Consider the following 23,375-nt stretch of genomic DNA (forward strand, 5'->3'; position numbering starts at 1 on the left):
CCAAAGGCGACCCAACACGAACTCGCCAATCTGCCCAGCAGGAGCCACGTTTCCTTGGTCCTTGCTCCCTGCTCCTTGCTCCTTGCTCCTTGCTCCTTACTACTTGGTCCTGGCGCCCCGCTGTTGCCCATGTTTCCCGCCCAACTCGCCTGCAGCTGCTTAAATAATTTTCGCGATGGGGAGCGCGGCTCGTCAGTCGGCGGATATAAAATGTCAATAAGCTCCAATAACGCAATTGACGAGCTGGGACAGCCTCCTTGCCGGGAGCCCAACTGCGGCAACAATAAACGGAAACGTGAAGGTGGAGCAAGGGTTAATGCCGTGGCCAGCGAGGCATGCACTAACTTCCAGCGTCGGAATCTCGTGTTGCCCGCGGGATCGAGGAATAAGAGAGCCCGCCAAGTAATTTCAAGCTTAAAGGAGCCCCAAGTCGATTATGTTCGAATCTGGTTGTATTGAATGCAGCAACTTCTGCCCCTGAAACCAACTGAAAACTCATTAACAATAGCTGGCAATCAGACTGCTTAAAGCCGCTCCTCCTGCTGCTCCGCCTTCGTGCTGTCGGAGTGCGAGGAGGACCCAGCTCCGGATCCCTGCGGCATTTCCCGCATCTCCTCCGAGGAGCGCCCGATGACGATGCGACGACTCGACTTGGGGGTTCGTTCCGAGGACTTGTCCAGGGACCTGCGGGGCGTGGTCCTGAGGCTGGAAACCGGGGTCCCGGCCACAATGGGCTTCTTGTTGACCCACACACGGAGCACGAACAGGATCTCCTTCTTGAAGGCGGCCTTGAAGGTGAGCTGTGGATGCGAATACAACATGTTTTAGAGCAACGAAAGTAGCGGATCCTGTGGCTGGACGAGGCTCACCCGCTCCTCCAGAGCCACCTGCTGAACGTAGACCAGGAACTCGGCGATGCCGATGAGGAAGGCGATCAGGATGCCCGCGTAGAGCGTGTAGAAGATGCCGCGCAGCTCCTCGAAGTTCATGTCCGGGGTTTCGTCCGAGTCGGGCTCCTGGTAGCAGTTGGCGTCCTCGTTCTGCCACCACCTCCTCTTGAGGTCGTAGAGGCGACCCTTCTCGCTCAGCCGCAGGATGGCCACGCTCAGGTTGGACCGGTACTCGGCCCCAAAGGGCACGGCGATCGCGTAGTGCTTCTCCCCGAACTTCTCCCCGATGGAGCGCAGGTCGCAGTGCTGCTCGCGGTAGTACTCCAGGGTGGTGGTCTCCATCAGGAACATGTAGTTGCCCTGGATCTTGCGCACCCGCTCCACTCCCTCGGGGTTGTCCTTCGTGTAGGGCGAGGGGTCGTCGTTGTTCATCAGGTTGAAGGCCAGGCGGTAGACGGTCTCGTTCGACTCGGCCAGCAGGTTGTACGTGCTGCCGCCGTAGATGGTGCCGAACTTGATCTTCTTTTGGGCACTCAGGTCCTTCAGGCTGGAGATGCTGCCCCCATCTTGGAGCTGGTCAGGAAGGCCGCCAGGTTGGCGGTGTACGAGTTGGCGATGATGATGGCGAAGATCCACCACGTGGCCTCGAACATGCGCACCTGAGATGGGGAACCCTTGTGAGTCCCAGTGGTTCTTGGCCCTAGTGGAAGTGCAATCCTACCTGGGGACTCCTCGGCAGGATGTCGCACCCGGCCGTCATGATGGAGGCCACCGTCAGCCAGCCGGTGTTGTGGATGTGCCACTGGTTCTCGAGCACCTCGGGGTCGCGGTTGCACGGGTGCGGGTTCTCCCAGTCCATCTTCGAGATCCGCGCCACAATCGTCTTCAGGAAGGTCACCACGAAAATGGCAATGAGGATCCACAGCCAGACCTCGTACGCGAAGGGCTGCAGGTACGCCGCGAAGTCCTTCTCCGTGTGGGGCTTGTTGTAGGCCAGGATGCTGACGCCCAGCTGCATGAAGGGCACCGTGAAGTCCACCGCGGTCTTGCGGGCCTGGGTGATGGTCAGGTCGCAGATTCCCATGTGGGCGTCCTGCAGATGGGAGATGCCAAATGGCAAATGTCAGAAAGCAGATGGCAAATTGCAGACTACATACATTGTTGACGATCTCGCCGATGATGCCGTTCCACTGCTTCGTGTCCTTGTCCTGCTTCCCGTACTGGTTATCCGCGACCGGAACGAATACGTACTCGAACCCAACCTCCTTGGCGATGGCGTCGATGAGGTCCACCGCGTAGCCCTTGTACAAGGCGTTGCCCGTGAGGTTCAGCTCCTGCGCGGTCTCGTTGACCATGAAGTACGGCGGACCGGTCCTGGTGGCCACCCGGTAGATGATCTTCTTCTGCGCCTTCACGTCCACGTTGAGCTGCGTCACCTGGCCCCTCGGGTCCCAGACGGCTATGCCGATGCCGTCCAGGGGGTCGTACAGCTCGAGCTGGAACGCAATCCGCTGCCCGTCCTCGTCGAAGCTCAGGCTGCTGGTCCGGAAGCTCGTGCTGTCCACGCCGGAGATCTGCAACGCACCTCGGACATTAACGGGCTCCCAGTCATCGGCTAACCAGCCGTCGGATCCCTTACCCCTTTCATCTGGCGCGCCAGGTAGCGACCCATGACCCAGGGACGACCTCCGGAGGGGACAAAGTCGCAGGCTATCCTCGGCACGACCATCCTGTCCGGGTAGAAGAAGCTGGCATTCCGCCAGGACTGCGCGAACAGATTCACTGCATCGTGGATCAGGTCGTGGAGCAGGGTGCGTGCTTCGCTGCCGTCGTCCTGGGGGAACTGCAAGTACTAGATACTCGTGAGAAAACCTCCTTTGGGGGAGTGAGTCACTAACCTCTGGCAGATCGGGGTTGAGAAAAAGGCGGGTTGCCGTGATGTTCACGGCGAAGGTTTCGTTGTCCGCAGAGAGCTCCTCTAGATTGTGCGCGTAGGTCTCCAAGTTCGTGAGAAAAATGTGCTGATTTTAGGTTGAGTCAAGTTGTTAAGATACAAGTACAAGCAGGAAACTCACATTGAACTGCCCGGTCAGGCCGAACTCCGAGGAGGAGTTGAGCAGATCGACCAGCATGTCGGGGGCGCAGTCCAGGACCACTCGTCTCTCGCCCCTGATGCTCTTCCACATGACCCGGAAGTCGTCGTCCCTCTGAAACCTCCGCACCCTGACTATGTCGTTGTGGACCTCCCGCAGCTGCAGAAGGTCCTGCAGGCGACCCGACGCCTTGGCTGTTGCCGAACAATTGAGCACCCAACAATGTCATGGCACATTAATATAATATGCATTACTGCAACTCACCATCATCCGCATCGTAGACTATCGTGAACTTGCGCCAGCCGAAGTTCTGCACGATGTCCGCGTAGGCTTTGGAGAGGATCACCTGGGAGGGGTAGAGGTTCAGGGACTGCTGGTGGTTGGGCCGCTCCTCCGGCTGCTGCTCGTCCGAGAGGTCGAACTCGATGTGCGGGACGCCGGTGCTGTTGCAGACCAGAGCTACGATGTCTGAAAGCGAGAGAGATCGTAGAGTGATTCTGCGCAGAGGGGAGATCGCTTATCCGCTCTGTTGACAAACAAATCCGGCTGAACTTGCCGAACTCTTCCGCTATTCGCTTTGCCCCGAATTCGTCGGCGCGATCTTTCTTGTTCCACTTTGTTTCCCTCTTCTACACAAGATTCCCCTCGTACCGCACCCCTCTTACCGCTCGCCGCCTTTGAACTTGGTCCGAAAATAGCCGCGACACCATTATCTATAAGATTGCAAGCTGAACGGGAAAATCGAGAATCGAATTCGTCAGGTTCTTCGTCGCCTCAAGCAGTTAAAGAGTGATCGGCTCACCCTGCTCCTGCACTTCCACACTGCCGTCCTCGGGCTTCAGGCGCTTAATCAGGGGGTAGAAACTCGGGGTTTGCTCCGATTCCGGGCCGTTGATGGCGTTGACCGCCTCCACGAACTCCTTCTCCAGCTGCAGCTCGTCGTCGTAGAAGAAGGCGCCTGCAGCGGGGAAAAGGGAGCAAACAGTTCAGCCAAACAGCTTCTCCTCCACCACTGACCACGTCTCACCAATGTTGATTTGTTGCCCCTGGCTGTGGCACACGAAAAATGCACTCCATACGCAGCAGAGCAGAACTATGCGGTGCCACATGCCTGCTGCTCTGGAATTTTCGCCGAACATTCGGGCCAGCTATTTCGATTTTCCTGCGAGCACTCGTTCTGACGATTCCAGGGCAACTGGGGAGCTTTTCTGCTCGCTTGGAGATCGAGTGCGTCGGATGGAAAACGGCGACCAGCTGTGCGGAAAAGCTCGGTCAGCTGATCGCCCCGTGAATTCTACTTCATTCGATACACAATTGACCAGAAAGCGGAACAGAATGAATACCCCTACATGTTCATTGGATTGACTCAATGAGAAGTATACCCAATTTGAGAAGTCCCCGTGGGTTCAGCTGCTTCATTGAAAAGCGATGAGGTGTCAATTTTTCACGCAACAAGGCGGCAGCAAAGGCCTTCCAGCCATCATCGTTTGGCGGATTTACATAAAGGCAGCATTCAGCACCCACCGAAGCGTACTTTTAATGGCTGGGACGCAACATGGCCGCTGGTGTCATTTTAGCCTTTGCCCTGTGTTTGCTCAAAGGATTTTCTGCATGCCGAACACGTTTCGTGTTTTAGCCCCTCTACCTTTTGTCGAAATTTGAATAATTCCCTCCCGAAGCCGGAAGAAGGTGAGCCCTGCTACCTCCAACCGTTAATCTTTATTTGCGGAGTCGGCGAAATCCAAACATCCAATACGCCGCCAGTCAACTGCTGATGATGATAAATGCTCACGTGGATTAGGCCAACTATTCCGGAATCGAATACCCGGCCATTCACCAGCGCATTCTCTTTTTCGATTAAAACTTCGCCAGGAATTCGCTTCGCGTAATCAAGCAAAAGCCAAGAAGTGAGCAGAGAAAAAAAGTGGCCACGGACAAGCGCTTGCAAACATTTTCTATTACACGAAATATTTATGGTTATCATGCGGAGGTTGCGGCTGAAACGGGGCCACCTATGGAAGGAATGCCCTGCAGCTGGCCAGGAAACCAGCCCAACCAGACCGACCAGACCGAATCCAGCTGGAGCCTCCTCCGCTGCCCCCGAAAGTCCCACCGAAAAGAACACAGAACACACAACCGAACAGAACAGAACAGAGCACAACAAATCCAAGTCCTGGCCACAACAGCAGAAGAATCTGCAAACTTTTTCTAGGTAATAAGACCTCGGCTCGGCTGGCGGGGAGCTGAGGGAAACTGAGGGGAGCGGGGAAGGGATGACGGTGCTCCCTGGCTAGTGCAAAAAGTTTTAATACTTGCCATAATGTTGCCAAAAGGATTATCCAAAAGAATGACTTTTAATGGAGACAGGAAGTAAGCGCATAACAGACAGAAGTATTAACTGTTTCCTTCCGCCTGCTGGGGAGTCCTTCCTCCAGGACAACTGCGAGGCCATGGCGAACCTCTGCACACATACTCGTATTTACAAAACTGTCAGTTCCTAAGCGCTCCTTTCTGGAATCCTGAGTGCGTGCAAGTGTGTGCGTTCGTTTGGCTGGGTTTGTGGCACGTAAGCTCTGCGGAGATATTGCAACAACCTCATAACGGAAGGCTGCGAGTCTGAAGCAGTCCGGGCGACTCCCCCTTCCCTCCAGCGGGATGGATGGATGTACAAATTACCATTAAAGCCTCTTGGAAAGCGTTTCTGGTTTGGCCAATGTTTCATGAACATCTTTTTCCTTTTCCAAAGGGAGCGACTTCCCTCTTCCTTTTAGTTCCCATCCAAAAAATGGCCAACTGTCCGCGAGAAGAACACTTTTTTTGGCCGGGATCTTAGTTTTGTATTTTGTGTTTGTGAGTCGGGGTTGCCTTGGTCAGAGATTAAAGCCAACAGCCGCAGCGCGAACCTTTCCCTGTAAGTTTTCCAATATACGTTGCTCTACGCTCATTTTGCATTTTAATGAGTTCGCCTGAAATATGAGACGCCGGCGTGGAAAACTGGGGGCCGGAAAAAAAGGGCGGTGATGACAACAGCGGGCGCCATAACTCAGCATCCTTCGCCTCGCTTGTTTGCCTCCGAACTCCTTTCCCTGGCCGTGTTTTCCTTCGAAAGTGTCCTAAGTCGGCTTCATCGTCGTGTCCTGGCTACAGAATATCGCTTCAATTGAAATTTATGCTAAATAGATTGACACTAATGAGCAATGGCTCCCGCTTCGCTCCGACTGCTTTTCCAGCTGCCGGCCAGGTAATTCCCGGCAAGACTATCTGCATAATTAAATTGCTTGTCAGCGTCTTCGCCGGCTAAAGTCAACCAAATTATTGTTATTATTATTTCAGCATTTTATATGAGCCGATGCCCCATTTGCATGGCCACCCGGAGCCAAGTGTCGAGTGCCAAGTGCCACCAGCTTACAAATGGCTCAAGTTGCGGCTCATCCGCTCCTGCAGAGTGCTCCACTTCCGCTCCGGATGCTTCTTCGGCGACATGTGTAGCTGGGAGCCAAGAGTCCCCACCTAGATTCATTGCACAATTGACGCCTTACAGATAACAAAAAATAGGCCTTGAATATAGCTAATCGTAGAATTTTAAAGAAAGAAAAGAGGAGGATCCTCCTTCCAAATTCATTCTCAAAGAACATCTCCACAGCAGGGTGAGGAAACCAGTTAACACTTTGTGGAATGGTTACACAACACATTTCATAACAAAGTCAAGACAACCACGTGTTCTTTTTTCTCCGTGCACTCGCTGTGGATTCCCCTCACATTTATCGCTTTGCTTTGGTGACGGAAATGAGTTTTTGTCGTAAACTTTTATGGCAATAAACGTCTCTTGTTAGTCGGGGCTTCCACACCCCTCCGCAGCAATGGAAAAACCCAGTTCCAGGCAGGCAGTTACGCACTTGGCACCAAAATCATTGCCGGAGCCCGGGGAGAATAAACATATAAATAGCTCGAGAGCCAAGAATGGTGTCGTTGTTTCTACGGCGCGCCTCGCATTGCCAGGCTGCATAAAAATAGTTGGCCGGCAGGAGGAGCTGGGATCGGGAAGGGGAAAAGGGGAGCTGGATCCTGTGACCATTTTCCATTACATTTGCCACGTCACGGCACATTTCTCTCGCATGTTCCACTCTAACCGGAGTCTATGGCAGCTCCCTTCCGGTTCCGGTCCTCCGGTTCTCCGGTCCTCCGGTCCTCTGGTCCTCTGGCTGTTATCATATCTGGCTTTTGTTTTACCCAGTCCTCTGCCGCCGCTGTCTTTTAATTCTTTTAACAATTGCGCTAAAAGTTGTGCATTGAACACTTGGCTGCCTTTCAGCCAACAATAAAAATGGGCACGGAAACGGAGCTGTAAAGTACGCCACCCTGGCGTGCGATAACAGAAATATTGTTTACCGCAATGCAATTGTTGCCAAAGAAAAGCGCCAGCGGAAAAGAGTGTGGAGTGCTGAGGGGGAAGCCCTTTCATTTGTTTTACTTTATTCACACCAAGTTGGCCAGGGGATCTGCAATCGGAGGAGGAGGAGGAGGAGCGTACAGCTTCCGCTTCCGCTGTAAAGTTTCATTTCCCACACGCCGCCCACTGAGCGTCTGTTCGTCTGTTCGTCTGCGTCGATGATAAAGTGCGAAATTAACTTTTGGAATAAACAACGGGAGCAACCCGGCCCGTATCCTGGGGCAGTGATATACGGCTGCGACCACGGGGTTGCCTCACATGTAAAATGATTGAGGTGCTGGGAGCATCGAGCATCCTTTCCTGCTGCCACGAAGCCAATCGAATGGCGCGCTCCTTTGGTTCTTAGGCACGTAAAAAATATAAAGAATTTCGCATTAGCAGGAGTTCATGGCTCATGGAAATCTCGACCCATCGCGTAGGCATGCATATTTAATATGCTCCTCTGATGTACTGAGTCCACCCAGCGTACACCTAAAAACCAGTTCATTTCATTCCTGTGGGGTTTTGTGAAAGGCACTTGGTTAGGACACAGCAACCAGCAAACATGAATACCGCACATTGAATACATATTTTAATTTGAGTTGCTTAATGGCAAGGGAAGGAGGCACTTCTGCCTCCACTTTGAATAACCCCACTGCCCCACATTTCTCTCAGTGTCCTGTGCTCACGCCATCAACACGAAAAGCAATCAAATTGCAAAAATTTGTTTCATTTTCTGCGATAACATGACTTGAATTTGATGAATGCCTTGGCAAGAGCAAGCCATGAACCGAATGGATGGTCCGAGGGCCACGAGGGCGGAAGAACGCGAAGGATATTGGCAACGAAACCAAATGCCAATCTCGGCGCGCTTTTTACGGGGCCAGGCTTCGGTGGCGGGGGGCGGGGGCGGGATTCGGGGATTCAGCCTGGAAAAAATCTGCAGATATGGCCAAATGAAAGAGTTATGAATCCGCAACTTTGTTGCTCCCCAGGCGCTTCTGGCTCCGGCACTCCGGCAGGCCCACCCTCTCCGATTACTAATACGCCTCGTGGTCCCCGAGCACCGCATCCTGTGCCGGGCTTGTCCTTCCTGGCCAAGGATTAAAATAAATGCGCCACATTTGTATGTGGTGCACGATTCCGAGGGGAGAAGCGGAAAGCGAAAAGCGAAAAAAGGGTGGGGAAGGGGGAGGGAAAGGGGAAGGGGAAGTGGGAGGGGCTTAGAACGATTCCCCATTTCCGATAACCGCTATTTATGGTTAGCTGCATTGGCCATCCGCTCTTCCACAGCCACATCATCATCTTTTTGCCCGCGGGTCCTGGCATCAAATGCAAAAATACTTCCCCAGCTCCCGAATCCCCTTCCTCACATTCCACTAAAAACCCTCGAGGTTCCGAGTGCGGGGCGTGTCATCGACTTGACGGAGTCCGTTCAGGGAACGCACCGAAATTTTTGTAATTACGACCACGTCAAAAGCACTCGCCGCACAAATTAAGCCGCCGACCAAGGAACGAATGACCAGAAAAAGCTGACAGCCACGCTTTCCTGGAATGAAAGTTAAAATTGAATTTAAACATTAGGCTTTTCAACTAAATCAAGTAGTTACCCTATGAAACAATGAGGCCATTTTTAAAGAGTGGAAAAAACTTTCCGTTGGCTCTGATTTATTTGCAGCTCATCTGGGTTTGTATGTCAATGAGCTGTTCGTTAGTTTGGCGTAAGCTGCTTTCCATCCTCATTTCCTGCCAAGGATGCCAAGCATGTTCCAAGCATATGCTGCAGGTACGGTTGTCAACGCTACCGATTGCCCCTCCCCGAAATTCCCCTCCACGAATCGCCGACGTAAAAGTCAATTTATGGCATATAAACCGCTTTGTTGCCAGGGGAACTCAATTACGGGGAGACTCCGCTCCGAGTCAAAGGAACGTTGCATAAATCTCACATCTATCGCATTACCGAAATATTTTAATGAATCAACTGGAGTTGCCGCGGCTCGTTTGGGTCTAGTATTTCAATCGCGCATATGACACATCATCAAAGTTGGCATGTTTCATTACACGGCCCTCCATCGATACAGTATCGTTTGCATGTTGCGTGTCAGAGTTCAATATGGAAAATGGCTGGCAAAAAGGGACTGACTGAAAGGAGGAAAGAAAACAACAGAAATCGAAACACAAACAACGATTCAAGTGTTACACTTTAGCTTTCTGGGCGGCGGGGGAATTTTCATTTCATTTCGCGCGTCATTTGAGGCGGCGCCGCTCCGAATTGTTGCAACCTTTCCCAACCGGAATGGTTCCTCGGGTTTCCCGATTGAAATCGCATAAAAACAGGGCTGGCGGGTGGGGCACCTTCCTGCCGGCAACTAAATATTTACGACTGTGTGCGTCGCCCTGCTCGGTTTGGCTCCTTTTGCATCCCCACCGATTTCCTTTCCGCCGACTTTCTTTTATTAAAAGTTTTGATTGTTTTTCGCGTTTCAATTCGTTGCCTTCGCGCCTAATGACAGCCGAACATGCCATGAAATATGAGTTGATTGCCAGCAGTGGGCCGCCTCTATTGAAGGGTTATAAATCCACTCGAAGCTTGCAATTTCCCCCGCCACGAGCGGCGGCGGAGCAACTGGGTCCAACCGACCAACAAACAAGCTCATTAGGCCGCACCAATTACTCCTAATTAATGTCTTTGAGACGCATAAAATTTTGTCAAGTTTCTCGCTGCCGCTGCCGCTTCCACTGCCCATTTGCCTTTTTTGCCGCCCGCTTTCTTGCACGCCAATTAACTCTGAACGCTCATTACAGGTCGCGATGGAAAAGCTGACAGTTTGAGCCAGGTCCGCCAGCCAGTTGGCGTTCGGGGTCCGGGGCTCGGGGTTCGGGCCTCTGTGCTGCCGCTCCCACATTCCTTCCTCTCCTCCGTGGTGCAGCGGCGCGTATTAATTAGCTACTCGAAGCCACCGCCCAACGCCCATCACCTGTCAAGAGTTTGACTACACTTCCCTAAAAAGGATACACCTCAGAGCAAGAGCACAAAGTCTAGTTGTTTGAAGAGCTATTGTAACCTATATTCTACAATTCTTCAAACATGCAACAAGAGGTTCTCTTTTTATTGAAGCTTAGTTAGCAAATTCTTGTTAAAAATAATCAGTTCTCTAAAACGAAATCATATCAGAAAACCAAAAGCTTTCTCCCCGTGCAAGCGCGTCGTCATGGCGCGGTTCAAATGTTTCCATTTGCAGGTTCGAAGAGTGCGCCTCCCCCTCCCCTTCCCCAAACTTTAGCAGCACCTGCACTTGGGTCCCGCCAACCTCATCGTCGTCGTCGTCATCGTCATCGTCCTGATTGTCGTTAACATTACGTCAACTAATTGGCTTCATTTGGGGTCGCCGTGTGGCTGCTGCGTGGCGTTTTCGCCGGCGCCAGTTCCGGGGAGCTTCTAATTGGCAATGAAAGGATCATAATTTATAAATATGTCGCGCACTCATTTCATGCTACACTTGTCGGGCGAGAGGCACATAGCAATAGCAATAGCAATAGAGGGCTGTTCTGCGATGCATTAATTGTGGCCATAAATAGGAGGAGGAAAGCTATTGATCAAAGAATACGGCTCGTGGCCCCCAACCGCATTTGGCCGTGGGGGAGAACGGCGACAACGGAAGCTTACACGCTTCTGCACTCCGCCGGCGAGCTGGAAAGACAACCCATTAGACCGCAATTCACTTTGCTCCGCACCAATGTTTCGTGTTTCGTGTTTCGCCTTTTTATGCATCGCCCACATTTTGGACATGGACCTGGGAAAAGTGAAAAGTGAACAGCATAAAGTCAGAAATTGCATTTCCCCATCTGCGAGATAGCCAGCCACACGGACAGAACGACTGTAAGCGAGGGAACAGTGCGTGTAATGCGTGCAATGTTAATATATTAACTTTCCTTAGTAAATATTTTGCAAACATTAATGCATTAACTGGGTACGAAGAATCACTATCATTCTAGAATTCATTAAATAACAATTCTCATTGCGTTAACTTTAACTTATTGGCCTCGTCCTATTCTTGCGACCTCCACTGTACGTATTGAAGCTCATATAGTTGTAGTGGCATTTGCTGTAGTTTGTTTGTTTGCGCTTGCCTTTTATTTTAATTTCCCTCGACGGCACACTCTGTATTTGTTTCTGTACTTGTAAATGTATATGTATATGGTATGTATCTGTATCTGCATCTGCAAGTGTATCTGTAGCAGAGCACTTTACACATTAATGTAAAAAATTGTGCAGTGATGTAAGTGCGTCTTCCTCACATCAGTGCCTTCGCCAGTTAGCTCCACCCACCCCCTTACCCACTTACCCACTCACCCCCCTTTTAACCCACTAACGAGACTGACAGGCAGCCAAGCCGCAAACCAAACAGACAGACAGCTCCCAGTTCTCATTTTCCCCATTTCCCCGCTTTCCCCACCCTCCCCAGCCATCCCGCTTTCGACAGAGTGCGCGCATTTTAATAAAAACGAATTAAAACGTGCACTAATATGTTTTTATTATTTATGCTTATATATTTGTATTTATTTACGAGCATGTAGCGGGTAAATTGCACTCGAAACCCGTGTCTGTGTGGCTGGGAAATGTGTCACTGTGGAAATTGCTTTGTCAGGTTGTGAGTTCTGCATCCCGAAAGTTCCATTAAACGCCCCTCCCCTTCCCCTTCCCCGAAACTCGGCATTCCTTGGTCCGGGACTTGCTTTTATGTATATTATATCATTTGCCATATGCGGATTAGCCATAAGCCGCTTTTGGCAGAGGCAGCATGGAAAGTTTACAGCAGCCCAGCCGGGATGAGATTGAGTCGGAGGACGATGAACACAAGTGAGTAAACCGCTTTCGTTGAGGCACTTGAGTTGAGTCTGTGGCTTATAATTTGTTTGACAAGCATCAAAACAGCCACAGCAGAAGCCCCGATCCCAAATACGAAAGACAAAGTCGGCCTTTAATGGAATGTATCTTAAGTTAGTTTCTTACAAAGCTCTGATGAGTTTCAACCCGTTTAGACCTTCCTTTCAGTCAAATTGGCTTTTCGGAAAGTCGCTGAAGAAGTCGATTTCTGTTTGGTCGGCACTCAATCCAACGAGGGATCCCTCCTTGGGCGAATGCCTCCACGTTTCGACCACTCGGATCGCCTGCAGGGGATTCTTCAGCTCGAAGAGCAGGGTGCCCTTCTTGCCCTTCATATGCTTGGCCTGAAGGATCTGGCTTTCCAAGTGGTATAGGCCCAGTGCTCTCAGCCAGTTCTTAGCCAAATCCACAGGCAGCTTGCTCGTGTCTATACGGTTCTCAGAATCGCCAGAGACCAGGATCCTGGGGCTGAACTGGTTTCTCAAATCATCGAACGACTTCTCAGTGCCTGAAGTGAACTCGGCGTCCTCAAATGACCAATTTATAAGCCCCTCGAACGAGTGACTTTCTGCAACCCACAGAGTGAGCAGCAAAATGAGTGAGGCAAATATTTGCATTTTATAAGAAACACGAGCTGCCTTCGCCTGACAATTCCAGAAGACTAGGGTTTACTGAGCTCGACGGCATTGTTCGCCAGCTGATAATACTTATCGGGAGGTTGAGATGAGGTCAAATCAATCTGCGATGTTCTGCATTGAGCAAGGAAAACCTGCATTATATTTTCTCCCGTTTTCCTCTTTCTTCGCTTTATGTAATTTATTTAGTTTGACTTTATTTATAGTTGCAGAGTGTTCCCTCGGGCCCTTCCTTAGTTCATCTGTCGGTCACCTAATCACGCCCCATCCAAATAAGCCAGACTTGGCGTCTGGCCAAGGACCTAATGATGCATACGTGTCGCCGCCATTTGTCCTCGAGGACCGGACACTGTATCAAAGGATCTGCTGCATCCGGGGCAACCAATTAGGAACAGCGCCAAAGAGGCCCCAGCGGGAGCTCCTTCAATTAAATTGGCGACACAAAAACGGCTCAAAGAGGCATTTGTCAGCGAGCAAAACAATTTGCCGCTGTCGGGGTAAAGAACTTTGGCGTTGTCCAACATTTCCGCACGCTCAATTTAATAAGGACAGCTCATTAGCCGTCGGCGGGGAGGCTCAAGTGGCTTCCTTTGCGAAGCCATGCATTTCAAGTAGCCAAGGCTATTTATTCACAAATTTATCTCACGATGTGCAGTAAGTTCAGTTTAAAAGCCAAGTATGATAATGGTATGGTTATGTGAGCTTCAGTCTATAAACTGAATTTTGACTTGCTCACTATTCATGTATCGTTTACTAAAAACGAATCTCCTCTTAATTATTTCAAGTGTATCCGCCCCGTGGGTTTTGGGGTCCATAAACCCAAATTGAAAAATGTTAAATTATCATCAAATTTCATGCACTATCAAAGTCAATTTCCTGTGGCAGCGACCTCGAGACTCGTGTCCTGCCACCCGACTCCCCTCCCGCAGACTCCCCTGCGGATTTCAGAGCCCAGCCTGCCCGCCAGTCACAAAAATAATTTATTCAACTTGATGCCGTGGCCGCCGGATCCCAGTTTATCGGGGAAAGCGGGACGACCGCTGCCCTGCGGTTCATTGTCAGTTAAGCTTTTTAAAAGAAAACCACTTAGAATGTTGACATTATCCTTCACTTTCTATTTATTTTGTCATTTAATCAACTTCCTGCTCGACGGCGTCGTCCCTGATTTGCATACCAACCGATGGAGTCGGTTGTCGAGGGGATGGGCTCAGTGGTGCGGTGGTTAGGTGGTTCGGTGGTGGTGGCATCTTGAGATGGACGCCTCGTTTGTGCTCGGTCGCCGGTCTCAGGACTCAGGACTCCGTTATTTGCGCTCCGGCGCCGTCTCGCCAATCAGTCAACCAAACGGAACGAAGGGAAGTGAAGGGAAGGGAAGGGGTGGAGAGGGGGGAGTAGGGGAATGGGGGAATGTGGGGAACTGGCAACGGCGGAGCCCTCTGGTGAGGAAAAATTGCTTTTTGCCGCATAACCTGTGGCCTACTCCCCCGCTCCACTTACAATCATCCGCAGTCGATGGACATAGACAATTGGATAGGAAGCTAAGTCGCACACACAGCGAGAAAAGCTGTCATTTAAAGTCCCATTTCTTTAATGTGATAACTAAAAAGAACCATCGAGATATCTATCTTCTATTTTTGAATACATCTGAAATTTTACTCCCTTTGAAGTATTCTTTTTTCGACGTGCACCCCACACAAAACGACATTTTGGGGCTGGCTGGATCGCTCTGGGTTGCTCATTTGCCGTTATTAAAGCAATTCTATGAATATTTTAGGAGCTTCGCTTTTGCAAGGCAGTGCATGCGGCCTTCCAGCCCTCCGCACCACCCAGCCCCACCCGCCCCATAAAAGGTTTAGAGTTTCACTGAGACAGAGGAATCGAAGAAAAGGCGACTTTGGACAAGTAAATACACTGGGAGAGCGAGCATGTAAATAATGCGGGAGTGCCGACTGTGGATGTCCTGGCCAAGGACTTCGCTTCCCTCGGCAAGGTGGGCAAGGCGAAGGGGGAGGCACTAACTTAAGCCGCATTTGGGCAGCCAGTCCCATAAAGGCGAAATCCTATTGAATGGCCTTTTGTTTTAGCATGGAAATGCTTTTAAATGCCGCCCGAACGGAACAAAAAGCAAAAGTCCGCAAAGGGAAGGCAGCGAGTTTCTTGGACAGCACTGCTCCTTGTTTATTATTCGCTCAGTCAGCTCTAATGAAGGCCGGCGCACAATGAGTCCTGTCCACTCAGGAGCACTTATCCCTGCTTACGCCCGCTCCCGACTTCGTCCTGGCCGGAAAACTGGGCCAGGCACAAAGGACACGGCGGCTAGGAAATATGAAGGCAAAGTTTGCGCTGTTTGCTCGGCGAAAAGAAAAAGTTTCCATCTGCCGGGAAGCTTGATGCCGAAATAATTACGCAGCCAGCGCACTCGAACGCCCTCGGAAGGGATTCCATCCGAGGTTGTTCAGCAAATGTAGGATCTGTTGAATTTATTATCAATTTCACGTAACACGGCCAAAGGTCAGTTGGACTGGGGTTTAAAGGATTCGGGGAGGGGTATTAATACGTGATTCACATGAAGCCTTTGAATTGATTAAACTCGATACACGAAAACCAGATCAGCAAACTCATCGGAAACTCTGGCTCAGCAGTTGTTGTGGTTAAATAGCTCTTCAGGCAAACAGCGGCCAAAAGTTTGAACCATGTGCGAGTTAATTAGGAGCCCATTGATAAGGTTGAATCGCAGCTAATGTGGCAAAGTTGGTCGGTCGCCCAATGGCGGTTGGCCGGCAGCAAACTAGATGCACATTTATTAATTAAAATGCCGCAAAAAACACAACAACACAGAAACACAAAAACACAAACACGCAGCCACCGCTGCCACTCCGTCTTTTTCATTAGCGTTTTGTCAAGTGCTCATCAAAAAGCCAGCGACAGAGGCTAAATTGATGGGCCGTGTTTGTTGGTTTAATTATGCATTTACTGCGAGTCCTCCATGTTATCATTCACAATATGTTGAAATAATGCAAAAGGACACGAGTGGGCCGCAAACAAACAAAAAGCCAGGGCAAAGTGCAAACAATTCAGGCCATCACACAGAATGCGGCTTATGTCAACAATAATTTTTGCTGCTGCTTTTTCAGCCCGGTTCATTTCCCATTTGTTTTTTAATTTATCTGCGGCTGTGGACTCGGTGACCGCAAATTTCTAATAACAAATTGTAATTGCCTTAAATTAAATCAGTTTTGGGATCCAAGCTCCCACATTATTTCGGTTATAGTCTTTTGCGGCTTGTAAAATTCATTTATTTTTCGCATAAATCTACGGGTTTCTATTGAAGGTTATCTATAAAATACTGATTTATGTTTATCTTTTATGGAAAGGGATTTGTACATTTTTAATATACTATACTTAAACTTTTTGCAACAAAAAAATGTTGTGTAATATACTTTTAGGGTGACTGTTCTCGCGTCAGCAGTGCCTTACAATTCCCAACTTGTTCTAGCCAAATCCGTATGGAAAGCCAACCCCCGAGCGGAGGAAATCATACTTACCTGGCGTAGAGGTTAACCGTGATCACGAAGGCGGTTCCTTCGGAGTGAGGCTTGGCCATTGCACCTCGGCTGAGTTGACCTCTGCGATTATTCCTAATGTGAATAACTCGTGCGTGTAATTTTTGGTAGCCGGGAATGGCGTTCGCGCCGTCCCGACATAGTTAATACATTTTAAATTATACTTGTAGATTAAATTTAATTAGTGTGTGAAGTGGCGGTTTGTTTCGCTCGAAAATGTTGCGAAACGGAATGATTAAACGAACTTTTTCGGTAATCTGAAAATGCTGGAGAAAAAAAACCGTAGTCGAAGAACAGAGTTAATTGCATTGTAGCACCAGCCAGCAAAAGTATCTGCTAAATAAAAATTGTTCATTATTTATCTATCCATTTTTTTTCCAAAGGCTTTATTTACATTTACTAACTACTATATGGTGTACACTCAGATAAAGCCAATCGACCTGTAAGAATTTTTAGTTATTATTTTACTGAAATAGCCTTAGGTTATTTTGTTATAATGTCGTAAACGAAGAACAGAGTTAACTGAATTTTATCCCTGGCCAGCAAAAGTAACAATCAAATGTGCTAGAAAATTGTTTACTATTTTTTTATAGAGTAAATTCGAAGTCTTTAAATAGCCATTTTTTACTAACTACTGTTTGGAGTACCATTTAGACAAAGACAATTATCCTGTTTGACTTGCCAAAAAGAAGTTACCATCTTACTAATAGCCTGAATGTACAAACAAATAGAGATATGAAGAAGTACAAGAATTGAAGAGAGATTATAGAAAAATAATACAAAAAATCGTTACAACTTTCCTCGACATTTACTGTATCGGTGCGATAATAATTTACGTTATTTCCATAAAGAACGGACTTCGATATCACATAGGTGCCAAAGTAATGAGAAAATTCGCTCATTTAGAAAAGTACTATACAGTACACCACTGACCTTGAATGAATCGAAATATTTATAGGAAAAATCTCTAAAGGATTTTGTTGTTTTTGGAAACTTAAAAAGAATAACACAGGTGTTTTTCTTGAAATCATAATTAAAATCTTAATTTTCAAGAACAATCACATAAAATTGGTTTGTGTCTTACTGAACTTCCAACGCAACAAACTACGATTTTACATGTCACTTCAATCTGATTTATATTTTAACTAATTGGAAATGCATTAACTATGTCGGGACGGCGCGAACGCCATTCCCGGCTACCAAAAATTACACGCACGAGTTATTCACATTAGGAATAATCGCAGAGGTCAACTCAGCCGAGGTGCAATGGCCAAGCCTCACTCCGGAGGAACCGCCTTCGTGATCACGGTTAACCTCTACGCCAGGTAAGTATGATTTCCTCCGCTCGGGGGTTGGCTTTCCATACGGATTTGGGTAGAACAAGTTGGGAATTGTATGGAACTGCAGACGAGTGAACAGTCACCCCCAAAGTATATTTCAGGGCGTACTCGTTGAGATAACGTTATTAATAAACAACTATAATTTCTTTCTCTCCTGATAGCTGGTTGTGCATCTAGAAGAACAGTGCTTCCTCTCCAATTCAATCCCACTTCTCATAGACAATGCTTGGTTTTTCGAAAGTTTATTAGACTTTTTGCGCACTTACACTCTAAACATCAGACATAAATACATCCGCTCAATGGGTGTTCGATCCGGGTCGCATCTCGTAGCTCGCATTCCGCATTCGGCAATCGCAATCGCAGTCGCACACACAACGACGGCGCTTACAACTTGAAGTGCTTGGTGTAGTAGTCGTTGAAAAAGCCGTAGTCGAAGTGGCCGTAGTTGGAGTAGCTCTTGTACTCGGAGTACTTCTCCATGGTGTCGGTGTGGTAGATCACGACGTCCTTGAAGTACATGTTGGGCACGAAGAACTCGTACTCGTCGATCTCGCGGTCGAAGGGGTAGCCGAAGGGCATGCTGTCCACGAAGCGGGCTCCGGATCCGATGCCGCAGGAGTAGGTGTAGTCGAAGGTGGAGAACTGCTCGTGGGCGGGGGGCCACGTAGGGCACCACCATGAAGAACATCTGCATGGGCATTCCCTTCTCCCAGCCCATGGGCAGGACCAGGCGGTCGGGGAAGCCGCAGTGGGGCTCGCTGATGTCCAGGGGGAAGTTGTTCTTGCCCTCGAAGGCCATCATCATGTAGTGGTAGAGCTCGGTGTAGGTGGTGCGGTCCTTGGTCGTCCAGGTGAACTGGTCTGACTTGCGGGTGATCATGTTGGTGCCGGCGGTCAGGTCGTAGGCGAACGCGTCGATCTCCATGAAGTTCATGCGGTTCTCGGCCAGCGAGATGGTCCTGCCGAACTCGTCGAACTTGGGTCCCAGGAACGCGCGGATCACCACCTTCTGGGCCTTGTCCGACTCGATGGTGTAGGTGTAGTAGAAGGGCTTGTGGTTGAGGCGCATCTGGCGGGCGAAGAGCGACTTGTCCCAGGTGAACTGGCCCTCGTGGAAGACCATCTTGTCGTTGAGCATGTTGGTTACGTCGAAGTCGACCAGGTCGAAGTAGGTGGTCAGGTCGCTGACCTCCACTTGCTTCACGGTCACGCCGGGCATCAGCAGCTGCTCCTTGGTGTACTTGGGCAGGTGGTGCATGAACTGGAAGTACACCTGGGCGATCGACTTGTAGAACATGTAGTACATGGGGTCGCGCATCATCGTCTCGAAGTTGAGCATCACGTTGGGGTAGACCTCCATCTGGTGGTAGTCGGCCTCGGCGAAGTACATGTGGGCGAGCATGTACCAGAACTGGTAGAACATCTTGTCCATGGCGTCGATGTTGCCCTGCATCATGTTGCTGATGAACTCGACGGCCTCGGGCTTGCGCAGGTCGATCATGTGTCCGTCGGCGGTCTTGTAGTAGCCCTGCTCGACGATGTTGTGCACGCGCTTCACGAACCCGGTGATCTTGTCCAGCATGTCGAAGTTGCCGTACGTCTCCAGCTCGTAGTAGTTCTTGCGGTAGCTGTAGCCGATGCCGTTGTAGTAGATCATCTGGGGGTCGTAGCCCATCTCCACCTGCTGGTACCACGAGAACTCGGGGATCTCGCCCATGCCGTTCGAGAGACGCTCCATGTAGTAGCGGCTGAGCAGCTGGTGCACGTTGAAGAGCCACCACTCGCCGCGGCGGTCGTTCTTCAGGTCGAAGGTGGTGCCGTCCAGGAAGAAGGAGTAGTCCATGTTCAGGTAGTACCAGTAGGCGTTCCAGCCGAGGTCCTCGGTGAAGTAGGAGAGCTTCGAGTCCTCGTTGTAGATGTTGAGGTCGCGGGTGTAGTCGACCGGCATGTAGAACCGCTTCACGTCCTTCATGATCGCCAGCCACTTGCTCTCCTGGCTGAACTCATAGGTGTTCTCGCGCAGGATGTACTTCTCCTCGCTGTACCAGTGCTCGCCCAGGCCCATCAGCTTCCACCACTGCCAGGTCTTGAAGTCCTTCATGTAGGTGTACTCGCTGGACTGGTACATGTTTCCGTAGCCGTAGCCGTGCGAATGGGTCTTGTAGTAGACGTCCATGTACTCCTTCTCATACATGCTCATCTTGGCCCACATCTCGTAGTCGAACTTCTCGGCCTCGTACACGAACTTGCTGTTGAAGAAGAACTGCGGGAAGATCTCGTAGATGGAGGGCAGCATCAGGCCGTGGAAGTCCTCGCGGTGGATGATAGCCAGGGTCAGGGCGTAGACGAACATGCCCTCGTTCACGTGCATGCGGGCCCAGGCCACGTTGGTCTTGAACGTCTCCCAGTCCTTGGCGTAGTAGAAGTAGTTGAACAGGCCGCGGGCCTGCTTGGCGTGGGGCATCGCCAGGGCTCCGAAGAACTCGCCCTTGGGCAGGAGGGCGTGCGCCTTGTAGGCCTCGAAGAACTTCTTCATGTACAGGTCGAATTTCTGGCGGGCGAAGGGAGGAGGAACGCTCTTGAGTGGACTGCATTCTCGCGGAAGAGGGGGGCGTACTCACCGTGTAGTAGGACTCCTCGAAGTAGAACTTCTGGCCCTGCTTGATGTACTCCTCGAACATCAGCGGGTCCTCCATGCGGTAAACGATCTCGAAGAGGAACTTCTGCTTCTCCAGGAAGGCCTTGTCGGCGATCTTGACCTCGTGGGTCTGGTGGAGGTTCGCCGAAGCGACCACGGCCAAGCAGGCCAGCAATGCGATGGCGATCTTCATGGTGACGGACTCCTGCTGCTCTGCACTCGACTCTCAACTGCTCCGGATCAGATGCACTCGGTGGATCCAATGCCTAAAGACTGTTGCCTCACTGCCGGCACCGGGATGCTTTTATACCCAACGATTCGGAGTCCGTGCAGAGATATCGCGGTGCAGCTCAGCAGCAGGTCGGGATCGGGGTCACCGGGTGTATCTCAGGTGCTCCGATCGCGCCATCTGTAGCCACTTTGCTGCGCAGCTGTTGCTGCGTCTTATCGCCTAAGCTCGTCTTGTTACCTTGGAACAGCTATCACTTATCGAAGCCAGACTTCTGTTGTCAAGAGCCGTCTGCAAATGCAATCTGAACAGAACCACGTCAGCCTCATCTAAATCCGTGTCCATCTATCGCAGAACAATGCATTAATTGTTTGCTTATTTATTTTGGGAATATTGCCGTCAATTGTCTTAAAAATAAGCTAGCAAAGCTTTTCCTTGATTGATTTGAATTAAGTGAATATTTCTCACTTATTGCTTGCTCGTAAGGTTTCATCGAAATAGCCTAAAAATTAATAGCTTTACACTAACATGGTGATGCAGATCAAGAATATATGTAATTTATGGAGTCCGAGGTGTCTCCTGAAATTATAAGACCCTCTGCAATATCAAAGTCTTGTTTCGTCATCTCTAAGTTTAAACTATCAAACTATTAGGGCCATCAGTCTGCGACACCTAAGACCATCGTAATTGACTTAGAGCAGACTCGGAGGAGCAGAAGAGCTGCCCAACCTCCAGACTGACTGCCTCCTCAAGCGCCGACATGTGGAGCTGCGTGAAATCCAATCAACTTTTTTCTAATCAGCCAAAGTATAAAGTAAATTCAATTACGCGGCTACTTTGTAAATCCCCCAGGATCACACGCCTAGGAGGCGTTCCGCTGCGTGTGTGGCACTCATGTGGGTTGGGCGCTGCGTGGAGTGGGGGATTGTCCCAAAAGAAATTTTGAAAATAAATAGAATTCCGGCAAAGTCAAAGCAGAGTAAACAAGTGCAAAGTGTTGGCGGCACTCGGCAGGCGGCAGGCGAAAGGAGAAGGGCGGCCGAAGGGGAATCCATGACAACTAATCAGAAATTCCGTCTCATGCGCTGATGTGAAGTGCGCCGCCGAAAATAAAAAGGAGACAAGACAGGCAGGACAGAACAGGACGAAGACGGACCAGGACTGGGGAGTCCTGGAGCCCAGGCCGAGTGGCATCGCTACAGCTTCAGCGCCTGGGATTATGCAAAATTCAATTTGCAACTTAAATGTGTTTATTTTGCGTTACGCTGCTGGGGCAATTTTTATTTTCCCTGAAAATGAGGGATTTACTTACTTACCGAGTGGGTGGAGCTGCTGCCGGGGAATCCTGCGGAGCGATAAGCGAACGGGTAGCCGGAAAAGCGGCTGCGGGGAAAGCGCTGCCAAACCAATGAGCAATACCGCCATCAATTTTCCAATCTTATTGAGCGTTTAAAAATGTGAGTGTGTGCACTGGGAGAAATATGAGAGTTCTTCTTCGATTTCGAAATGGGAACTTGATAATTTAAAATTAGAGTAGCATGTGTGTTCGGAGGCTCGTCTACTCATTTTGGATTTGTTAAATGGCCCTTCAGTGAAACTAAGTATTGTAATCAAACACATTTTCCTGCTGTGGATGGGTGTGTCCCTGGGTGAGTGTGTTGGTGAGTGTGTTGCTGAGGCGACAACGACATCGAGAGGGTCCTGTGCCCGGCTGCAAATTGCTGATTTACAAACAAAATGAGATTTCCGGCGGAGAACCGCAGTCCGCCTCTTTTTATGGGCCAGGCAGTCGGCATAAACAGTTTGCTCTCCATTTGAACTTCCTCCTCCGGGATCCTTTGCATAATAAACGGCGCTGCAGCGAGGAGACAAATTACCGAATTCAATTTGATAGTGGAATCTAGTAAGCCGTTTATTTAATGTTATGGCGCAATCAAATCCATCGAACGATAGCCCCTTTTCGATTTGTGTGAGGAGTGGAGTTTCCGCGGTGTCCGACCTGACTTTTAATTACTTGTCAGTCAATTTGATTATGACAGCTGCCTCGAAATTAAAATTCAAAGGGGGTTCCACCTCGCAAATGACAGTTGAGTGGAAATTTTGTTGGAAACAAAGTGCTAACTGAAGCCACAAAAGCACCACCGAAACCGCCTACAAGGAAAATGTTTTAGTTTCCTCACGCAAATTAGCCTAAAGTTTTCTCCGGAAGAACAAGGCCATCCGATGGATTCTTGCGGACCCCCGACCCACTAGCCAACCACCCACTTCTCTCACAGCCGCCAGAAATGAATATTTAATGGCCGGAGGGCCGGGAACAAATTAAAAGAGCTTGCAAAGCTTGTTGCATACTTTATAGCGCTAATTTGGGGGAACGGGCGACAGGACCTCGTCTGTGTAAGAGGACAAGTGGCCAAAGTTAAGCCCCGACCCCCTGGCTTCTTGTTTAGGCACGCACATTAATTTCAAAGGCTTTCGGGATGGCTCCTGGCCATCCTGCCACTCCCCTCTTGTTCCCTTCGGCAACCGCATTTCAGCGAGGTTCTCCTGCCGCAGCAACTAAATACTTTTAAGTGCATTCCGCTGTTGCCCGATAACGCAATGCAAAAGCTGGGAGAGAGACCATAACTTGGGTCCATCTGTGCATTTCCATCAGTTTGGTGGGGCAAACTG

General features: G+C 49.8%; 2 protein-coding genes and 2 non-coding genes across 4 annotated transcripts; 1 reads left to right on the plus strand and 3 right to left on the minus strand.

Annotated features, from left to right (window-relative positions):
- Positions 1 to 434: 434 nt before the first annotated feature.
- LOC108091567 (glutamate receptor ionotropic, kainate 2) lies at positions 435 to 4,167 on the minus strand. Its single transcript, XM_017190841.2, is given in 12 exon segments — positions 435 to 800; positions 870 to 1,453; positions 1,456 to 1,549; positions 1,612 to 1,983; positions 2,048 to 2,464; positions 2,530 to 2,733; positions 2,789 to 2,911; positions 2,966 to 3,177; positions 3,248 to 3,451; positions 3,649 to 3,711; positions 3,786 to 3,941; positions 4,011 to 4,167. Coding segments are annotated over 12 exon segments (2,817 nt in total). The 5' UTR covers positions 4,123 to 4,167; the 3' UTR covers positions 435 to 524.
- A 12,305-nt stretch (positions 4,168 to 16,472) lies between these two features.
- On the plus strand, positions 16,473 to 16,637 carry LOC122320040. The gene has a single exon (XR_006245459.1). It is a non-coding gene; the product is annotated as a U1 spliceosomal RNA (small nuclear RNA).
- A 1,029-nt stretch (positions 16,638 to 17,666) lies between these two features.
- On the minus strand, positions 17,667 to 17,831 carry LOC122320033. The gene has a single exon (XR_006245452.1). It is a non-coding gene; the product is annotated as a U1 spliceosomal RNA (small nuclear RNA).
- A 233-nt stretch (positions 17,832 to 18,064) lies between these two features.
- Positions 18,065 to 20,720, minus strand: LOC108091565 (larval serum protein 1 beta chain). Its single transcript, XM_017190838.2, is given in 3 exon segments — positions 18,065 to 18,495; positions 18,497 to 20,389; positions 20,460 to 20,720. Coding segments are annotated over 3 exon segments (2,376 nt in total). The 5' UTR covers positions 20,670 to 20,720; the 3' UTR covers positions 18,065 to 18,222.
- Positions 20,721 to 23,375: the final 2,655 nt, after the last annotated feature.

This window comes from Drosophila ficusphila, unplaced genomic scaffold (assembly GCF_018152265.1).
Source record: "Drosophila ficusphila isolate 14025-0441.05 unplaced genomic scaffold, ASM1815226v1 contig_412, whole genome shotgun sequence".
Taxonomy (NCBI): domain Eukaryota; kingdom Metazoa; phylum Arthropoda; class Insecta; order Diptera; family Drosophilidae; genus Drosophila; species Drosophila ficusphila.